Source organism: Ascidiella aspersa, chromosome 2 (genome assembly GCF_963924565.1).
Source record: "Ascidiella aspersa chromosome 2, kaAscAspe10.2, whole genome shotgun sequence".
In the NCBI taxonomy this organism is placed as follows: domain Eukaryota; kingdom Metazoa; phylum Chordata; class Ascidiacea; order Phlebobranchia; family Ascidiidae; genus Ascidiella; species Ascidiella aspersa.
This window is the reverse complement of record NC_139448.1, coordinates 15,909,226-15,925,721: the sequence shown is the minus strand read 5'-3', so window position 1 is coordinate 15,925,721 and position 16,496 is coordinate 15,909,226. Positions and strand designations below refer to the sequence as shown.

Genomic DNA, 16,496 nt, shown 5'->3' with positions numbered 1-16,496 from the left:
ATATAGAAGTTGTAGCAAAGAGCTTCTTGTATTTGAAAAATACCGACACCGTATGATGACGTAGGTTAGTGTAGTTTCCCGGCCAAACCAGATAAACAAGAAAATATCGAGCTATTCGCAACGTTCTTTACTTGGTATTTATTGATGGCGTCTGATAGAAGCTTACCGCAAAACTGTAGCTAAATCAGAGGTTCTTAAACTGGGGTCCATGGACCCATTGGGGTCCGTGAACTAGTTTTAGGGAGATCATGAAGGCATTTTTGAAATATTAGTGTATGATAAGAAGTAGTAAATTTTCAAAGAAAACAGTTCAATTAAAAATAAAACAATTTTGCACTGACTGTATTTAGATTCCATTTCACTTTCACATAGTTTGGACAAAAATCAACAGATTTATGAAGTCTATTTGTAATACAACGTCAATTTATATCGTAGGCTACTTTTTTTTTAAAAAAGAAAAGCGGTAAAAAAAGTTTAAGAACCCCAAACTAAATGCCTAATTGTAGATTATCTGATTAACCCGCCTAAAATGGTAATTCCATAAAATTTGAGCTTTGTAGTAGCCACTTCGTCATATTGTGTTTACACAGAGAATTTTTGTTTTCAATCGATGTGTCGTAACGGAAAAATTTCAGTAAAATTCTATGGCCTAAATTCTTTGCAACCACATTGTAATGTTTGCGTTACTCCTTGCAGCCAATGTGCAAACGATAAGCGGAAAGTTTTCGGTAAAATTCCGTTACGTAGATTTCTTGCAACCACATTGTAATGTTTGCGATCGCATTTTGACGTAAAATTTGTATGTTTCGCGTCAGAAATAAGTGTGAAAAAGGTTTAGACCACGCCTTGTTATCACGTGATATTTTGTTAAGTATTATAAGAATTAATGACGTAAATCTTTCTTCGTTCGCCGAAATTTTCTTAACTGATTCTCGTCTATAAATAGCGTGTTCAATCAATATAAAATGGAGAGGCTTTTACAGCTGTTACTAAGACAGCAAAAATTGACTGTTCATGTATCTGAACTAAAGGAACGAATTGGACCTGAATGGCCTCACGAAGACAGGCCATCTCAAATCTTGTAGGAGTGTGGTCGATTCATCTTGGCAATTATATAAATGAAGACTCATTAATCCGACCCGCACCCCTTACAGCTTAACACTTATAAGTAGGGCGATTATTTTTTGACTTGTCAAAAAAAATAGTTGTTTGTCATTTTCAAAAGACAAAAAAGCATATTCATGAGTTTTGCATAAACCTACAAAACTAACTGATTTGCGTTCGACCGGTATAGTCAGTAAAACATCAAAAACGTGTCGCCGACGAAGCCAAGACACCAATGCTGTACTTCAAACAACATTATGTTGTTTAAATCAATTTATTTTCGATAATAGGTCCCAATTTTGTTAAAAAATATATATTTTTTTGGCAAAATTTATCAAAATTTCTTATGATTTAGGTCAAAAAATAAGTTTTATTTTTCTTATACTTTTAATTTTTTTGTTGTTGACGAATTTGGCAATCACTAGAAAACATTTACTTTAAACACAGTGCAATATTGCTAAGCATGCATGAACACGAAGCATGGAATAAGTAAAAAATAAAAAACTTCGTTTATGTATCTAATTAGGCCTACTTGATAAGTTAAATATGATTTCATAAGGTATTGTTTAAAAAGTATAGCATGAAACATTGGACACCAAATATGTGTTGCGGGAGACTCTGGCGTTACCAAGAGTAGGCTATAAGGTTTTTAAGCACTCCTAACATGTTCTGGCTCCGTCTTTTGTCTCTCGGCGAAAACCTACTATATCAAAACCGCTCGATGTGGGACATGAAGTGTGGCTACAATTTGTATCATGCAGTTGTTTTGTTCGTTTCCAGTTGTTGTGAATAGGCCTATCTTTAAACAATAGAAAAGGCTACTAGTTTCAACACAACATTTCATTTTTGCACAGTTAGAAATATCAAAGACAGCATCCATAAAAAGAAATAAAGGCAAACTGAGCATGTTTGGTATTTCAGACGAGTCTGTCAAACTGGGCGTCCTTCGTATGACTCGATACCTATAAAATTTGTTTAAAAATACTTTGAAAAGGAGGTTAAATTTGTTGTTAACTAATTTAGGTGAGAATAAAACCCCACCCGTGTTTTGGTTTATTTCTCACATTTTGTAATTATGATAACAAGCGATTTATGTTAGGGAAACTACCGGAAATTCCCCTGATCATAACACATTAGACAATAATTTACGTTCGTATAATATTTTTATCAAATTAGTAGACAATTATTTCAAATAATTATGGCGCGATCATGGTAAAGTGAAGCCTGCTAATGTTTTATTAATTTGATTTGGTCACTTGTTTCAAATTCGTTATCATGCTTACATAGGTTGAGTTATCACCTTAATTTATTGTACATGTATTTTCAACGTAAACGCAACGTTTTCATTAAAAAATGAACTCTACGAACATATTTTGTTTTATACGTATTTCATACTAGATGTTGGTAAACCTATAGATTAGTTGGTAAAAATGTTTGTTTTTTTTGCGACTATTTTAAACGTTTCAAAAACCACTGACAATTTAAATGTGCAACTTTATTTACCAAGTTCAGCAGTGAGTTCAAGTTTTTTTATGAGGAAATCAGTCTTACAATTTATTGTATTTCTGTATAAAACAATTAGATACTTTTGTTTAAATCTGTGCTCTTCAACTGGTGTGCAAAATATGCATGGGGTGCACCAGTACGAAAAGGTATACAAGGGTGCATCACAAACTTTTAATGACAAAAAGCCATTAAATAGTCCTTGTGCTATTTTCTGAAGTTTGTTTGAATGCTGTTTTATGACATGCAACAGTACTCGCAAGCAGCCTGCAGCCATAGTCAAACTCTCACCGACAATGTGTAAAACTTGGGCAGCTCTGCTGGGTTTAATTAACATGATGATATTGATATGCACAATGATTTTTCATATCGCTTTTTACCTCAACTTTTAAGTCTGGGGTTCTTAACCTTTTTTGTATGTTTTTCCCTTTTAACAAAGATGATTATCTGCGACTGCTGCCTTGCTTTTTGACAACAAGTTGTTCAATTTTTGGTAAAGTAGTAGATAATATATGACTAAAATCAGTCCTGTCAACCGATGTGGATATTTTAATTGATAGCTCATTTACCCCCTAAAATGAGAAGATTTCCCCCCTTGGGGGTAAATTTACCCCAGGTTAAGAAAGGATGTTTCAAGTTCGTCACAACAAATTTAAGAATACACAAAACCAAAAAAGGTTGAAGAGCACTGGTTTAAATTACTTAGTTGCCACTATTTAAGTACAAAAGGGCATAAAATATCTATTTAAAACGCTGAGTTATGAGAATATGTTAACCTTTTTGTTGTCATATAAATGATTCTATTTAATATATCAGATAGTTAATATTAGGATCTTATTTTGTAACCTCTACAATGGAAGAAAATGAAAACGCCGAAAACAATTTAAATGAGGAAGTTATTCCACAATCAGACTCTGATGGTAAATTATATGTAGTGGTATATCAATTTTTTTTCATCTTTAATTTTTTTATCAGATCAATATACATATAATTTAGAATTAAAGTTTGTTTAATTTGTATTTCAATTATAGTACAGCAGCAGTGCTTGAGTCTTCCGATGATAAAACTTTTTTTATTGGTGCACTAAAAAACTTCTGTTTTTAACTGAAGGTGATGAAGTGTCTGGATCATCAGATGATGATGATAGTGGAGGAGAGGTTGTGGAGGTGGAGCAACCTCTTGTGCATCAACAGGGAATTATTCATCAAAACTTCAACAGATTGGCAGCTTGGAGAAATCAAGGCCACATGTTTGCCAAACTTTTAATTATTGTTTTTTAGTCCTACAATACTAGTATATATTATGTCATATGTTAAGTAGGTGGTGAAACATACATTTATCACTTATATAATTACTTACAAGTTAGTAGTTTCTATTATAATCTACATTGCTTTAAAAGACTACTAACTGTAATTTTTTTAAGTAATATTAAACAAAATATTTTTTTATTATAATAAACCCATCAGTTTTAAAAAGAAATATTTATTGTATGCTATTATATGCTATATATGTACTAGTTATAAAATATGCTGTTTAGGTTACCCGGGTTTTTAAGAAGAATTATACGACGACAAAGACACCACCTTGACACACACAGTGATGGTAATAATAAGCATTATAATATTTTATTGTTATCAATACTTCAAAACATAGCATTTCTGATTGCGACATATCAAAATGATTTTATGTGCAATGAAATTGAATTTAATAGTTATTTTTTAGATATTTTCCTTGCTTTCCCCAATTTTCAACATTTGGAATCATACTTTTTGTTTCTCCACTTCTTTTATGCATTTTTTTATGTTTTAGATAGTGCATCAGATGATGAACCAGTGGTAGAACAAAATAATCCCGAAAACATAACTTATGATCAAAATCTTCCAACTTGCCACTCAGTAAGTTTATTGTCACTGAAAATAATTGGTATTTTTTAAGGGTTTAAAATCTTTACTAGTGGGTATATATTATTCCATTCTGAGATAAATGTATGGTATTACAATAAATATTTTGCATCCAGAGCTGCATAGCCAGTGTAAAAGAACATTGGCTCCAGCCCAGCTTCTGGGTTATCAAACACTTAACCAATGACTCAAGCTTAAGAGCCACCAAGCAAATATTTAATCGCTCTGGCTCCAGTTCCGGCTATGTAATTGTATTTTTTCATCTGTGGTCCATTAAGTTACATTTGCCACGTAACTCTGTTTTATAGTTCTTATTGTCGGTTCAAAAACTGTCGCACAAGTCTAATTCAAAAATAGGGACCATTCAACTAGGCTTAATTCTGCCCTAGCTGTAAAATAGCAACAAAGAGGTTTGCTCTAAAATCGTTATTCATTGTTCCTGTGAAAAAGTGCTGTAATATTTAAAAGATTTTAATCAGCCCCCTAACACTGAAGCTGGAGTACATAAAAATTCTATAGGTTCAGCTCTACAATTTAGATATTTCTTTGTATGCAGCAACCAATTGCTGTGCATCAATGGACCTTTCGCTTTTTTACACACTTATTTTATTGCAGTATCTCGGAGACCTGGAGGAATGTAGTGGTGTTTCGTATCAGGAACAGGAAAGTTATATCACGCTTTCAATCCTCTACGTTCACGACTTTGTGCTCATTCCGGGCCAGACACTTCCCCTGCAAATCACCAGGCTTAATGAGGTGTCCATGATCAGGAATGTTATGCAGCAGCCGGACAAGACCTTCGGCGTTCTAACCACCAAGTAAATGTTTGAAGATTTTTTCTTAACCTAATGTACTGATATTTTTGAAAGTAAAGTCAATTTGCGGCTGCTGTTTACCGACCAATTATCTTTCTATTTAAAAAAGTAAAAAATGCAGTTATTCAAAAATCCAAATTTATCCAGTTTATAGGCGCGCAATATTAATGATTTAGTTATGTTGTACGAATAAAGAAAGGGCTTGCTAAACTAATTACTGTTTCCTAATCCAGCTGTCTAGAACCAATACGTAAAAGATTCATATCTACTGGGATTTGTTTCTTTTGGCGACAATAGCGGGAACCCGAAACGGCTGTGTCGCTCGAAACTCACTCTCTGCGTTTTACGACAACTGTTCTTTCTCGCCAGCTACATGGTGAACGAGGACATGACGTTCTCAAAGGTGGGCCACGAGTCGGGCTGTACCGCCGAGATCCGCTCGTTTCGCGACGAAGAGCTCTTTCAAGTTGTCACGCTGCGCATCGTCGCTGTGGGAAGGCAGAGGTTCAAGGTCATGGAGAAGCGATCGCAGCTCAACGGGTGCGATTGCTTGGTTAAGCCACTCGGTTTCCTGTTGTTTTTTTTTTGGGAGGGAGGGGGTGTTCAAATAAGTCAAACTACAAAGGTAACGAATTTTATTGCAGAAAGTCATATTAGTGCCTAGTGCGTATATAGGGATTATCGAAAAGTAGCATCGTGGAATAGGTTATTTTTTTAAAACTCACGTTGGCTTTTTTATTATGCGGCCTGGTCAAGGAATTTTCAAAAGAATGCCCTTGTTCAATCATTGTTAAATATACTGTTTTAAAGCAGTAGTCGACATTGTAATTGTATATGGGTACATTTGCTGCGCAGAATGTAAGTATTAAAAAAAATGTTAAAATTAGTTTATAAAAATACCCTTTCTAACCATACAAGTAACTCTTATTTGTAAAAACATAGCATTTTATCCCAATCTAAATGTGGTAAATCCATTACAATGCTAATAATGCTAACAATGCTGACTAGAAATGAATTAATTATATAACGCCGAAAATTGTACTACAGACAATTAGTAAAATAATTACAACCCAAATCTAATTCAGTTTTTATTCGAGTACGTTTTTTTTTATCTCAAGGTAATTTATAGTCTTACATTTTTCACAATATTTTATTCCTCAAAAATCATTTCTTTTTATTAATATATCCTCGATAAAATGGTTGGTTTACATTGCTTAATCTATGTTTGAAACGTCCTTTGTTAATACTACATATAAGTTTCAACTTCGTTTAATCGATTATTATTATTTACTATATTGGTTTAAATTGTATTAATTAATTATAATTTATATTAATTAATATCGGTAACCTTTTAACTCTTTTAGGAATGTTATTGCAAAAGTGAAAATAGTGTCCGACGTTGATCTACCTGATGTTAACAGAAAGCTTGACGTTTGTCGAAAGTGCAACACTCCAGGTAACCGTAACTGATCAAACTGTTAGGAAAAGTAGTCATACATTTAAGAGTTAGACTGTCTCGATGGGAGAACTTGAAAAGCTCTACAATCAGCTATTTCACGCAAACAGCACATTCTACAAACGCCACTTCGTTAACCAATAGACAATGATTTCCAAAGTTGTTATATTTATACATGTGTTGCGAAAGTTTTTGGGGCACACAGTTTCATGACTGGAAATGCATTTAGATTTACGAAAATTAATAAATCGCCTAAATGTTACACCACAATGAGTTAGTTGCCCTTTTTCAAAATGTTTAATATAATTTCAGCATTGTTAAAAAGACACAAATTTTGGGAGTGTGATTTGCAACAAAGTGCACAGTTCAATATTTTTTTATTTAAATATTCATCTCATAGAACCACTGTCTAAATCAGGGGTCGGCAACCTCCGGCACGCCGATGTAATTCATCCGGCCGCCGCCTCTTTTACAAATTCGACCCAAGTCCATTTCACATACTTTTTGACTATTTTAACTACGTATGTGCGAAAAATTTTCGCGCTTTGCGCGAATGTTCATTCTACGTCTGGTTTGTTTACGTTTTGATGCTGTCTTTTTACCTAGATCAGCTCTTATTTACCGTTGCGCCGTGGAAGGCTGCCAAGTGCGTCGCGGAACAGAAAACTATTCTATAATATTGGACATGTATTTTTTAACATTTTAATTATTTTTTATTTTCGGCAATGTAATAAAATTGCAAGAAATTTGAAAGAAATGTCCGTATACCAAAAAAAATAAAAAAAGCGTTGCCGACCCCTGGTCTAAATCTAAAACAATCCCTTTTACGCTGTCAGGTAAGCAAGGTGATTCGACCCATATGTACAAGACCTACCACAGACAGATGGCCCGAACTCGACATACCTCGATGTCCACTGCATGGCCTGCCTGGGTTTACAAAATGTACGACGTGGTAAGACGGCCTTCTTCTGTATTTAAATACTTGACTGCGAACAACATGCACGTATACTGTATGCGGTTTCGCGCTGTTTGAGATACCATTTGTATTTTTTATGTATAAAGCCAATATGACAACTATGAACTAACTGTATCTAAAGTATTTTTACAATTTCCTGGGTGTTTTTCACAATAAACTGTGTGGTGGACTGGCGGTACGTTATTTTGGTATAATTTCATTAATATTTGTAGTTTCCACTTTTACTATTTGCAAACCCTCGCCCCCTACTTCTTGAGGTTAGTTACATCCAATTAACCAGGAAAACGTCTGTTGTGTAAATAAAATAGAACGACGCAAAATTTAACCATTATATAGTGTCAGTCGAAAGGTGAAAACCGGCATCCAGAAAATTTGTCTGCCAAGTGCAAATAGCCAATTTCGTCGTTAGGTCGGAATGAAACTCCACAGGATACTTGCCCAGGTTGCTTGCGCAGTTCCCAACAGGAACCTTATCTGATAAAACAAAACAATTTAAATGCCCCCGAGATGTCAGCATTTCCCAAAACGTGGGTAATACGAATATTTTTTCGACGCTTTTAAATTTCAGAGTCTTAAAAATGATTTCAGATACCCATGTTTATAAGTTTTAACTGTACCCTTAACCCACTTAGGGGGGGGAGACTCTTGTTTGATAGTATGAAACTACGTTTTAAACCCTAATAAGTTTTAACGACCCAAATTAGTACTTTTTGCGATTTAGCGTTTACCTGCAATGACTGGTATCGTGGTACACAGTCGTTGTCCGTTACCAGACAGGTCTGTAACGCTTTGGATAAAAGGGTGATCTTGTACACTACGAAGTAGAAGGCAACCACATTCGTAAACACCTGAACGCTGTTCTGTGGAAAAACGTTGTTATAATAAAGGAAAGCATTCAAATTTTAGCTAATCCACAATTCAAAAACTAGTTTTAAGCACTGTATTTAATATAAATGCCTAAGTTTTTTTTACTTAGATTTTAGCACACTGAATATATGACACATTATTTCAAAAACTAAATCTAGTAACGAACGCAACGAATTTAAAGGATTATTTAAATATTCGCCGGCGTTTGGTAAATATGCAGCGTTAGGATTGCTGGGAAATCATGTTGTCCTCGCCAACCCAAGCCCACCACGTTACATGGTAAAACGTATTTTGGTCTTGGACGATCTCACATTTTTAAAATAATATAACCGATTTACAACGTTCAAAAAAGTTTTACAAGGCAACCTAGGGTATACTTATCGCCCATTGTCTACTACGCATTTGTGTAAACTTAAGAGCACTAGTTGCGTTGTTTTAAAAAAAACACGTTAAAATGTATTTGGATGCACTTGGATTTGTCGAATCAGTTCGTCCACTGTCAACTCCACGCTCGGCCTGCTTCCCTTGGCCAGTAGTCTTTCTTGCAACCACTTACTGCTCTGTATATACAAAGGAAAGTGTGGGTAAAAATACCAACATTTCCTTTTTTGATAACCGATATTAGGCAAAATATCCTTTTACCTCTTTTTTTACCGTAAGATAATAATTTGAGGAGTTTATTTTAGTTTAGTTTTTTAAAGTGAAAAATAAAACAGGCTTGCTCATCTTGGTTTCGAAAACAGTTGACTTTCTTAAAAAGGTTATACCTCCGACCTGTTCAGCCGTTATGTGTTACCACGAAACTTACAAGCTTTGCAGGCTTTAACGCCTATTGCAGAACTGTATAAAATAACATTATTAGCGTTTTACCTTAATCGGAGACATCAGTGCAGCCCCTGCTATTGTTGCGATGAGCGGGTAAAACATGGCGACGCTGAATGACAAGGCAGAAGTCCTGATCCCTTGCTTGTGCAGGCACTTTAGGTTCATTGCAACCATGGCACTGTGAAATGTTTTTTTTTTTCGTTTTATTCTTATTTGTTTGGGTACAGTGCGTTTCAAAACGGCCTTGGCAGTGCTTTAAGTAAATTCAAATATTGCTATTCGTATATTCTGTTACCGCTAAGTTACCGTAAAAAAACTATTACATAAACTAACCAAAAAAAGTACAGGTGATGTCATGATTTTTAAATACATAATGCAGAATCCGTAAAATCAACTCACTGCTGACTTTTAGCATCAGCAACCATTCCACTGCATTTACGTCAAACGAACAAAACGTTAAAATCCTGAAATTTATTACATCAAATATACATCGACTCATCTGTGTCTTTACTATAGTTTTGTTGCATTTGTATACTAAATAAAGTCGACCATATCTAGGTATCTATAGGATGTACATGCAGTAAATGCACGACTTAGCAAAGCGGACGTGGTGAATGACAACCTCGTGTATTTGACTTTACATAACGGAACCACTGACCGGTATTGGTCGCAGCACTGCCGTGTGGTGATCTGGTCGTCCTGTCCGACCCCGTTGCGATTCAGCCAGGCGTTATAGCTGGTGACGCTGTTCATTAGCTTGACGAAGTTTACGTTGTCGTCGATAGCTTCGTGGCTGGGCAACGAGCTATACAGGGCTCCGGGCTCCGACTTGCGGTCGTCTCCCAGAAGCAAGAAGGTTTCGTTGGCTTTCTTATATTCCAGACATGTCCACCCCATTTTGACCTGCGTTCGAAATGATTTGCGTAAACTTTTGCCATGCCTTCCAACGTGGGTCTTTCTGAATTTTGACGAATTTGGTGTGAAAAAAATATTTAATTACCGCTATACGAGCATAGTTGTTTTAAGAAAAATCCCTTTCGAAAATCAATAAAGAATATAATAATTTTATTCGGGGAAACTGTTTCAATGGTTTGCGTTATTTATGACGTCGAATATAGGAATATCTTTACTGATGCTCATCTAATTTGGCTTATTATCCTCTTCTCCTTTTTATAACCCTGTTGACAAATGCTTTCGAACCGTTAATCTATTGTCACCTGCTAACAATAAAGAGACAACCGTCTACTCTCAGGCAAACTTGGACAATAAATAGTTCTAGTTTTCTAATTTTATGAAATAGAGCAAAATGCGGCTAATTCTAATTCTAATCTAATTTGTGAATTGATTTTGTGCTATAATTCTAGTTCTAATCTAATTTGGATTTTACCAAAAATGCCACCTTGTCCAACAGCATTTTTAGTATCTTGGTCAAAACACATAATTTGAATTAAAACTCTTTGGTTGGAACGCAATTTTAACAGTCTGAAAAGCATATGCTATGCTAAATATTTACCATTCACATTCGTATTAGAATAGTTCTCGATTTAAACGAAATTGATTGTGAATAATCAAATGTAATTCTAGTTTCTGTAAATTCTGTAACTCGAATTCTATTCTAATTTGAGAAAACCCAAAATGATGAACTTCTAATTCTAATATTTTTAAAAACTGAAATGCTCTAATTTTAATTTTAATCTAATTTTAAAAAGCTAAAATAAATTCTAGTTGTCCAAGTCTGCTCTCAGGGGCTAGAGACACTTGCCCTGTAGTGGACATCGGTAGCGTGCCGGTAAGACTCGGTTTCGCTTCGGACAGAAAATACCAGCACCAGGGTGGGCAGAAGGATCTTGCAAACGCCGAGAATGAGCCAGTGCACGCGGTCCTTGAAGTTGTCCATACGATAGAGCGGGCCCAGGGTCGCAAGCCTCCACAGAAGGTGGTTGGGCATTATTGTTTTGCGTGAGGTTCGAAGCGGCGATAACGAATACCTTGCTCTTTATCTGAAATGAACATGGCAAAGTCGACTCCTGTCTCGTTTTTTGCGTAAAGTTACGTTAGGGTTTTGCATTTCCATTTTGCCTATTATTGCTTTCCCAAATCGTTTTTTTCAAAAAATGTCAGTTTTACCGTTATTTGTGCCATAACTTTCTACTGCTCAGGGGAACAATTTCACTTTTATACTTGTTTGGTACGTTTACGTCAGCCAGACTTTATATGAACTTATAAGCCGTAAATATTGAAATTTTTGTTTTTTCAGGTTAACCTTAATACACTGAGTTATGTTTTGAAATCGCGTTTTCTTAGTCTCTCATGACTCTTTTAGTTAACTCCTATCAAAAGGCGCAATGTTTTGTTTATCACTGTAATATAGATAGCTTCTCCGCCTCAACTAAGTTACAAACTTCTTGTTTTTTCGACTATTTACTTTACCGAGAATGCCTCTCGCGAAGTACACAATTGACAAACCTGCTTTTAACCTCCGTTACATGCCTTGACATTTTTTTACTGAATGGCCTTGTCCCACTGTGCTTGGAGCGCCGGAAATCGTTGTGCAGTCATTCAGTCAGCCGCCGTCTCGGTGTTATTTGACCTTTTGCGCTCTCCGGTGTATTTTCCGACGCTTTGGGGTAATTATTTTTATTGTATAGCCGAAGTTCCACTGCAGATTGCGTCTTTAAGTTTTTATTCGTCGATTATTGGAAAATCAAACTGTGGGTAATGTATTTCTGTCTTTAAATCAAACCCATTGTCTTAGTTAAGTAAGTCGAAAGTCGTTCTTGGCCTGTCTATTACGAAATGACATTAACATCGATGCAGCATGGCCATTGGCCAGTATTAGTAATACGCCATGTCAAATATTTTGCTAAAGTTTGATCCTGCAAAGAAACGAAAATGTTTACAATCCCATCGTTGTGCCTTTCACTTTTTTTCCGCCATGGCAATATGTGGATAACCTTCCGAAACAAAATTTAAGTTGTATCGTTAAATCGTTTCAGAACTTTCTCCGGATGGCTATCTTCTGGGAGTTGAAAGAGTGGAACCAAAAGTTGCAAGAGCACCAGTGCCCGGACGGAGCCACAGACTTCTCGTTTTGGGTGATTACAATGCTGCCGCTGCGTGATGTCACGCGCTCGTATTTGCTGCAGCTTGAGAGCGCTGTTCAGCGGCTACGTTTCATTCTCAACTTACTGCGCAAGGTGAATTTGTGTTGGGCAAACGTGGCACTGTTTTATGTTAGCTAACGAAAGGCAAAATCAATCCTTGAAAATTCCGTGAATGTTACGCAACGCTTACTTATCGTTCTCTAAACGTATCGAAACTGGTAAAAATGTCGCATTCAAATACTGGCCACAAGTTCTTTATATATGCAAACTAATCTTTATTCATTTTTTTCTAACAATTTAAACATTGGTATTTTACTGGTTAGCCATAATAAGAAACATTTAAGTTCTACATTGTCTTGGGCCTTTTAAAACGTTTGCCGAATCAAGTTAGTTTAGTACTTTTTTCACGCTTTGCCTATTTCCCTTTTTTTGTCGAAATGGACTAAACCAGTGATTCCCGAGCTGTGTGCCGCGGCACACTAGTGTGCCTCGAGAGCTTGCCAAGTGTGCCGTGAAACTTTTGTAATTTCGGAAAATAGAGTATTTGCATTACCAATAGGCATACACGAAAGCATTTTAGACTTAATAACGCACTACCCATTACAAATTATTATTCTTGAGACATTAACAGTTAGTTTGTCGTTTGTTAAGGGCGATTGTAAAATGACTCTATTGTTGTTCTGTTAAAAGTGTGCCGCGAATTATTTAAGATGTTTCTAGTGTGCCACGAGCCAAAAAAGTTTGGGAACCACTGGACTAAACTCTTGTTATCATAAACAAACGCTTAATTTACAGTTGATAACTATTTTGCAATTTTGCCGGTACGGCTATTTTGCTAATTTTTAGGGCAGTGCTTCCCAACCTTTTCCAGTGCGCGACTCACTTTTAATGTCTTATTGTGCTGCCCACAAAGAATATGAACAAACAAATAAACATAAAACCTGCATCTGTACTACTGGCGAACATACTGAAATAGTTAATGCGACACAACACATCTAATTGTTACGTATTTGTGATATTGATGCATAAATGTTAACGTAATGGTAATGCAATAATTTCCCGATCTAATAGAAAACAACATTTAGAGATGCTTAGCGACCCACCTGAAATAGCTTCGCAAGCTCACCAATGGGTCGACCCACTGGTTGGGAAGCACTGTATTAGGGGTTCCCCATTTTTTTAGTTTGCGACGGACTATCAAAATAAAAAAAACGCGACAAACTGTTAACGTTTCGTGGCGGACTCCTAAATCTCTCGGCACACAATAGATAGAAATCGCTCTTCTGGTGTAAACGAAGTTGTAAACCGACGTTTCTTGACAGTTAACACACGGTTGAAAATCACTGCTTTCCCTAACGGCAACGCAAGCAACACCGAGCAGCCTTTTCTAATGACTGTTTCCAAATCATTTCAGCGCACCTCGATTACCTGCTCGGATTGCTCTGTGGTGGTCGCCCACCGCCGCGACGTCTTCAGCATGTCGGCCTCGGGACCCATGGCCGCTTACGTCAACCCGGGTGGAGTCGTACACGAGACCCTGACCCTCTACAAGGCCAAGCAGCTTAAATACGTCGGCCACAAATCGACCGAACACAGCTGGTTCCCTGGGTATTTCTGACTGATTTTTGGGTGATTTAAAGTCAATTAAAGCTCCGCTCTTAACTTCGTAACAAGCGCTTAATATTTGTTGTAGGCATCGAATTGGTCTTTACCGGGCGATGAGTTGTTTTATTCACTTTGTATAGATGTGTTTGAGTAAGAGGGTGGTAATTTTCTGCCAATTACGTGCAGCTTGGAAATGTTTGTATAAAGTTGTTTAAGCCCGAAAGCCGTCACAACTAATGTTTTTTCAAACAGGTACGCGTGGACAATTTGCCAGTGCAGCAATTGCCGCCAGCACATGGGGTGGAAATTCACCGCTACCAAAAGCCACCTTACCCCGAAGGTGTTTTGGGGCCTCACGCGTTCCTCGCTGACCCCCCAGGAACCGGAATCGGCCGACGGGGCCGATGACCCTTCAGACGGGCCAACCGGGCCCTCTTCCACCCAAAGTCATTTTTTTAAGATTCACGAGGTCGTGTTGTAAACAGTTTGCTTGATTTGATACGTTTTGCGCACGGAGTGTTTCATGTCGCTGCCCGTCCTGTATACGTTCTGTCGCTTGTCACGCACCTTGACGTAAGCATTAGTGGTTCTCAACCTATGATACACTGTCCCATTAGTGGGATGATAAGGCTTTTAAATGGTTGAGAACCTCTGTTATAGCAAGATCGACAAAAAACATTTTTTGTGTGAAATAAATTATCTTAAAATTTATTAAATGCACAGTAGGTAGCACTGTTCTTTAATTTTACTATATGAATCACATCCCCGTCTTACGCTTTAAATTTATTTCGAAAATTCTAATTCGTTTCAACCTATCGATTTCTAATTGACCTATTTGTTTTATTTTTCTTTTCACACTGGTTCCCGTAATTTTTTTTAAACATTCACTGTGCTTTCGCCTTTCGTTTAACTGGAAATAGTTTATGACGTGAATTCCTTTTCATTGATGACGCTCTGTTTTATTTCATGACAAAACGAAGCTTGGTTAATGTGCCCTCTAACCATTAGGCGCTCGGTATCGCTTACGGTACTGTCGTATTACTTTATTTGTACTATACGATAAACGTGACTACTTAGGCCTCTTGGTTCTAATAAAGTTCAAGAAGCGTTGTGGGTATTCGCGAAAATCAAAAAATATATTCCTACAAATGAAACATTTTTAGACAATAACTTTTAAATTCGCATAAACTTGTCTCGTGGATAGTTGGCGTATCTACCTTTCTTCACAGCCATTAGGCCTATGCATAGAACGGCAGTGTTGTAAACAAAATAACCTTAGTCCCAGTCGATTCATTTGTAAAATAACTTTAGTCAAAGTCAAATCTTTTAAAAAAAATAACAAGTCAAGTCGCAGTCCTTGTCATTGTTTGCCCAAGTCAAGTCACTATTGTAGCAAATTTTCTCCAAGTCAAGTCATTGATGTAAAAATAAAACGGTGAACTTTTAAGTTTGATAAACTCATCTGTTTAAGAGCTGTATCTAAAGTTAAAAATAACAGAAAGTCAACCTATCGCAAGCAAACTGTTTTACGTGTAAATATTTATATAAGTATAAAACACAAATGTTAAATGAAAATACCTAATTTCAACCAAAGTCATTTGACTTCATAACTACTCTTAACTCGATTCATTTGTCCAAAAGACTTAAATAAAGTCAATATTACGAAACGACTCGAGGCAAATTATTTGAAGAGTGAGTCGATCGAGTCATTCCACACTGATGATCGGCTGAATGATAATTGGCCTCATTGTCTCACATGGTGGTCGAATAAGCTGTTCTTAATCGGTTGCTGACGTTCTGATGTTGTTCCTTTTTCTTTAACCAACTGTTTCGCATGCACAGAAGAAAATCAGGATTACCTTTACTTATTGTCAGGAAGTCGACCTGTTTGACTTTTGTGGTTCAGGTTCAGCTTTAGTTCAAGATTTTTGTCGGATTTCAGTTCTGAGCAATTCAAACGTTTCAGTTCAGTTCCGGTTCGACCATATTTATTTCCGGTTCAGGTACAGTAAGAGTTGTATTCAACCTAAAAATGTGGGGCAATAAATGTAGAGAATACTTTTTGAATTGTAACTCTTATTTAAAGTTTTAAAGAAGTATTAAATAACACAATAATTAAAACGAACCGCTAAGTCTTACCAAAATAAAGTTCCGTTGTGTTGTTGTGCTAAATATTTTAATTTTTGTATTGGAAGGCGTACATCGACGGTTTTTTACTTGTGTTCCTGTCACCTGTTTCGTTTGAGGATTGTCAGACATTGTACAGACCTTTTAGTTTTTTCAGCTGATGCTGGACATTGAAAATTGTTTAGGACTCATAGCGCGAAAACATTAGGCCTA

The 16,496-nt window shown here is 36.3% G+C and overlaps 2 protein-coding genes across 3 annotated transcripts; one reads left to right on the top strand and one right to left on the bottom strand.

The window, feature by feature from the left end:
* The first annotated feature begins 3,418 nt into the window (after nt 1-3,418).
* On the top strand, nt 3,419-15,228 carry LOC146163969 (protein cereblon-like). Its single transcript, XM_083381622.1, has 11 exons — nt 3,419-3,527; nt 3,718-3,856; nt 4,145-4,209; nt 4,417-4,502; nt 5,124-5,326; nt 5,693-5,863; nt 6,688-6,779; nt 7,616-7,731; nt 12,444-12,644; nt 13,966-14,159; nt 14,409-15,228. The coding sequence occupies exons 1-11, from the start codon at nt 3,461-3,463 to the stop codon at nt 14,635-14,637; spliced, it is 1,563 nt and encodes a 520-aa protein (XP_083237748.1). The 5' UTR covers nt 3,419-3,460; the 3' UTR covers nt 14,638-15,228.
* Nucleotides 7,624-11,936, bottom strand: LOC146163970 (uncharacterized). 2 transcript variants are annotated; one of them, XM_083381623.1, is made up of 7 exons: nt 11,914-11,936; nt 11,210-11,447; nt 10,106-10,350; nt 9,493-9,625; nt 9,093-9,182; nt 8,484-8,610; nt 7,624-8,229 (listed from the first exon to the last, which is right to left on the bottom strand). In XM_083381623.1, the coding sequence occupies exons 2-7, from the start codon at nt 11,393-11,395 to the stop codon at nt 8,084-8,086; spliced, it is 927 nt and encodes a 308-aa protein (XP_083237749.1). In that variant the 5' UTR covers nt 11,396-11,447; nt 11,914-11,936; the 3' UTR covers nt 7,624-8,083. The 2 variants fall into 2 exon arrangements, with proteins under 2 accessions (XP_083237749.1, XP_083237751.1); XM_083381625.1 differs by having other exon boundaries at nt 7,626-8,229; nt 8,484-8,615.
* Nucleotides 15,229-16,496: the final 1,268 nt, after the last annotated feature.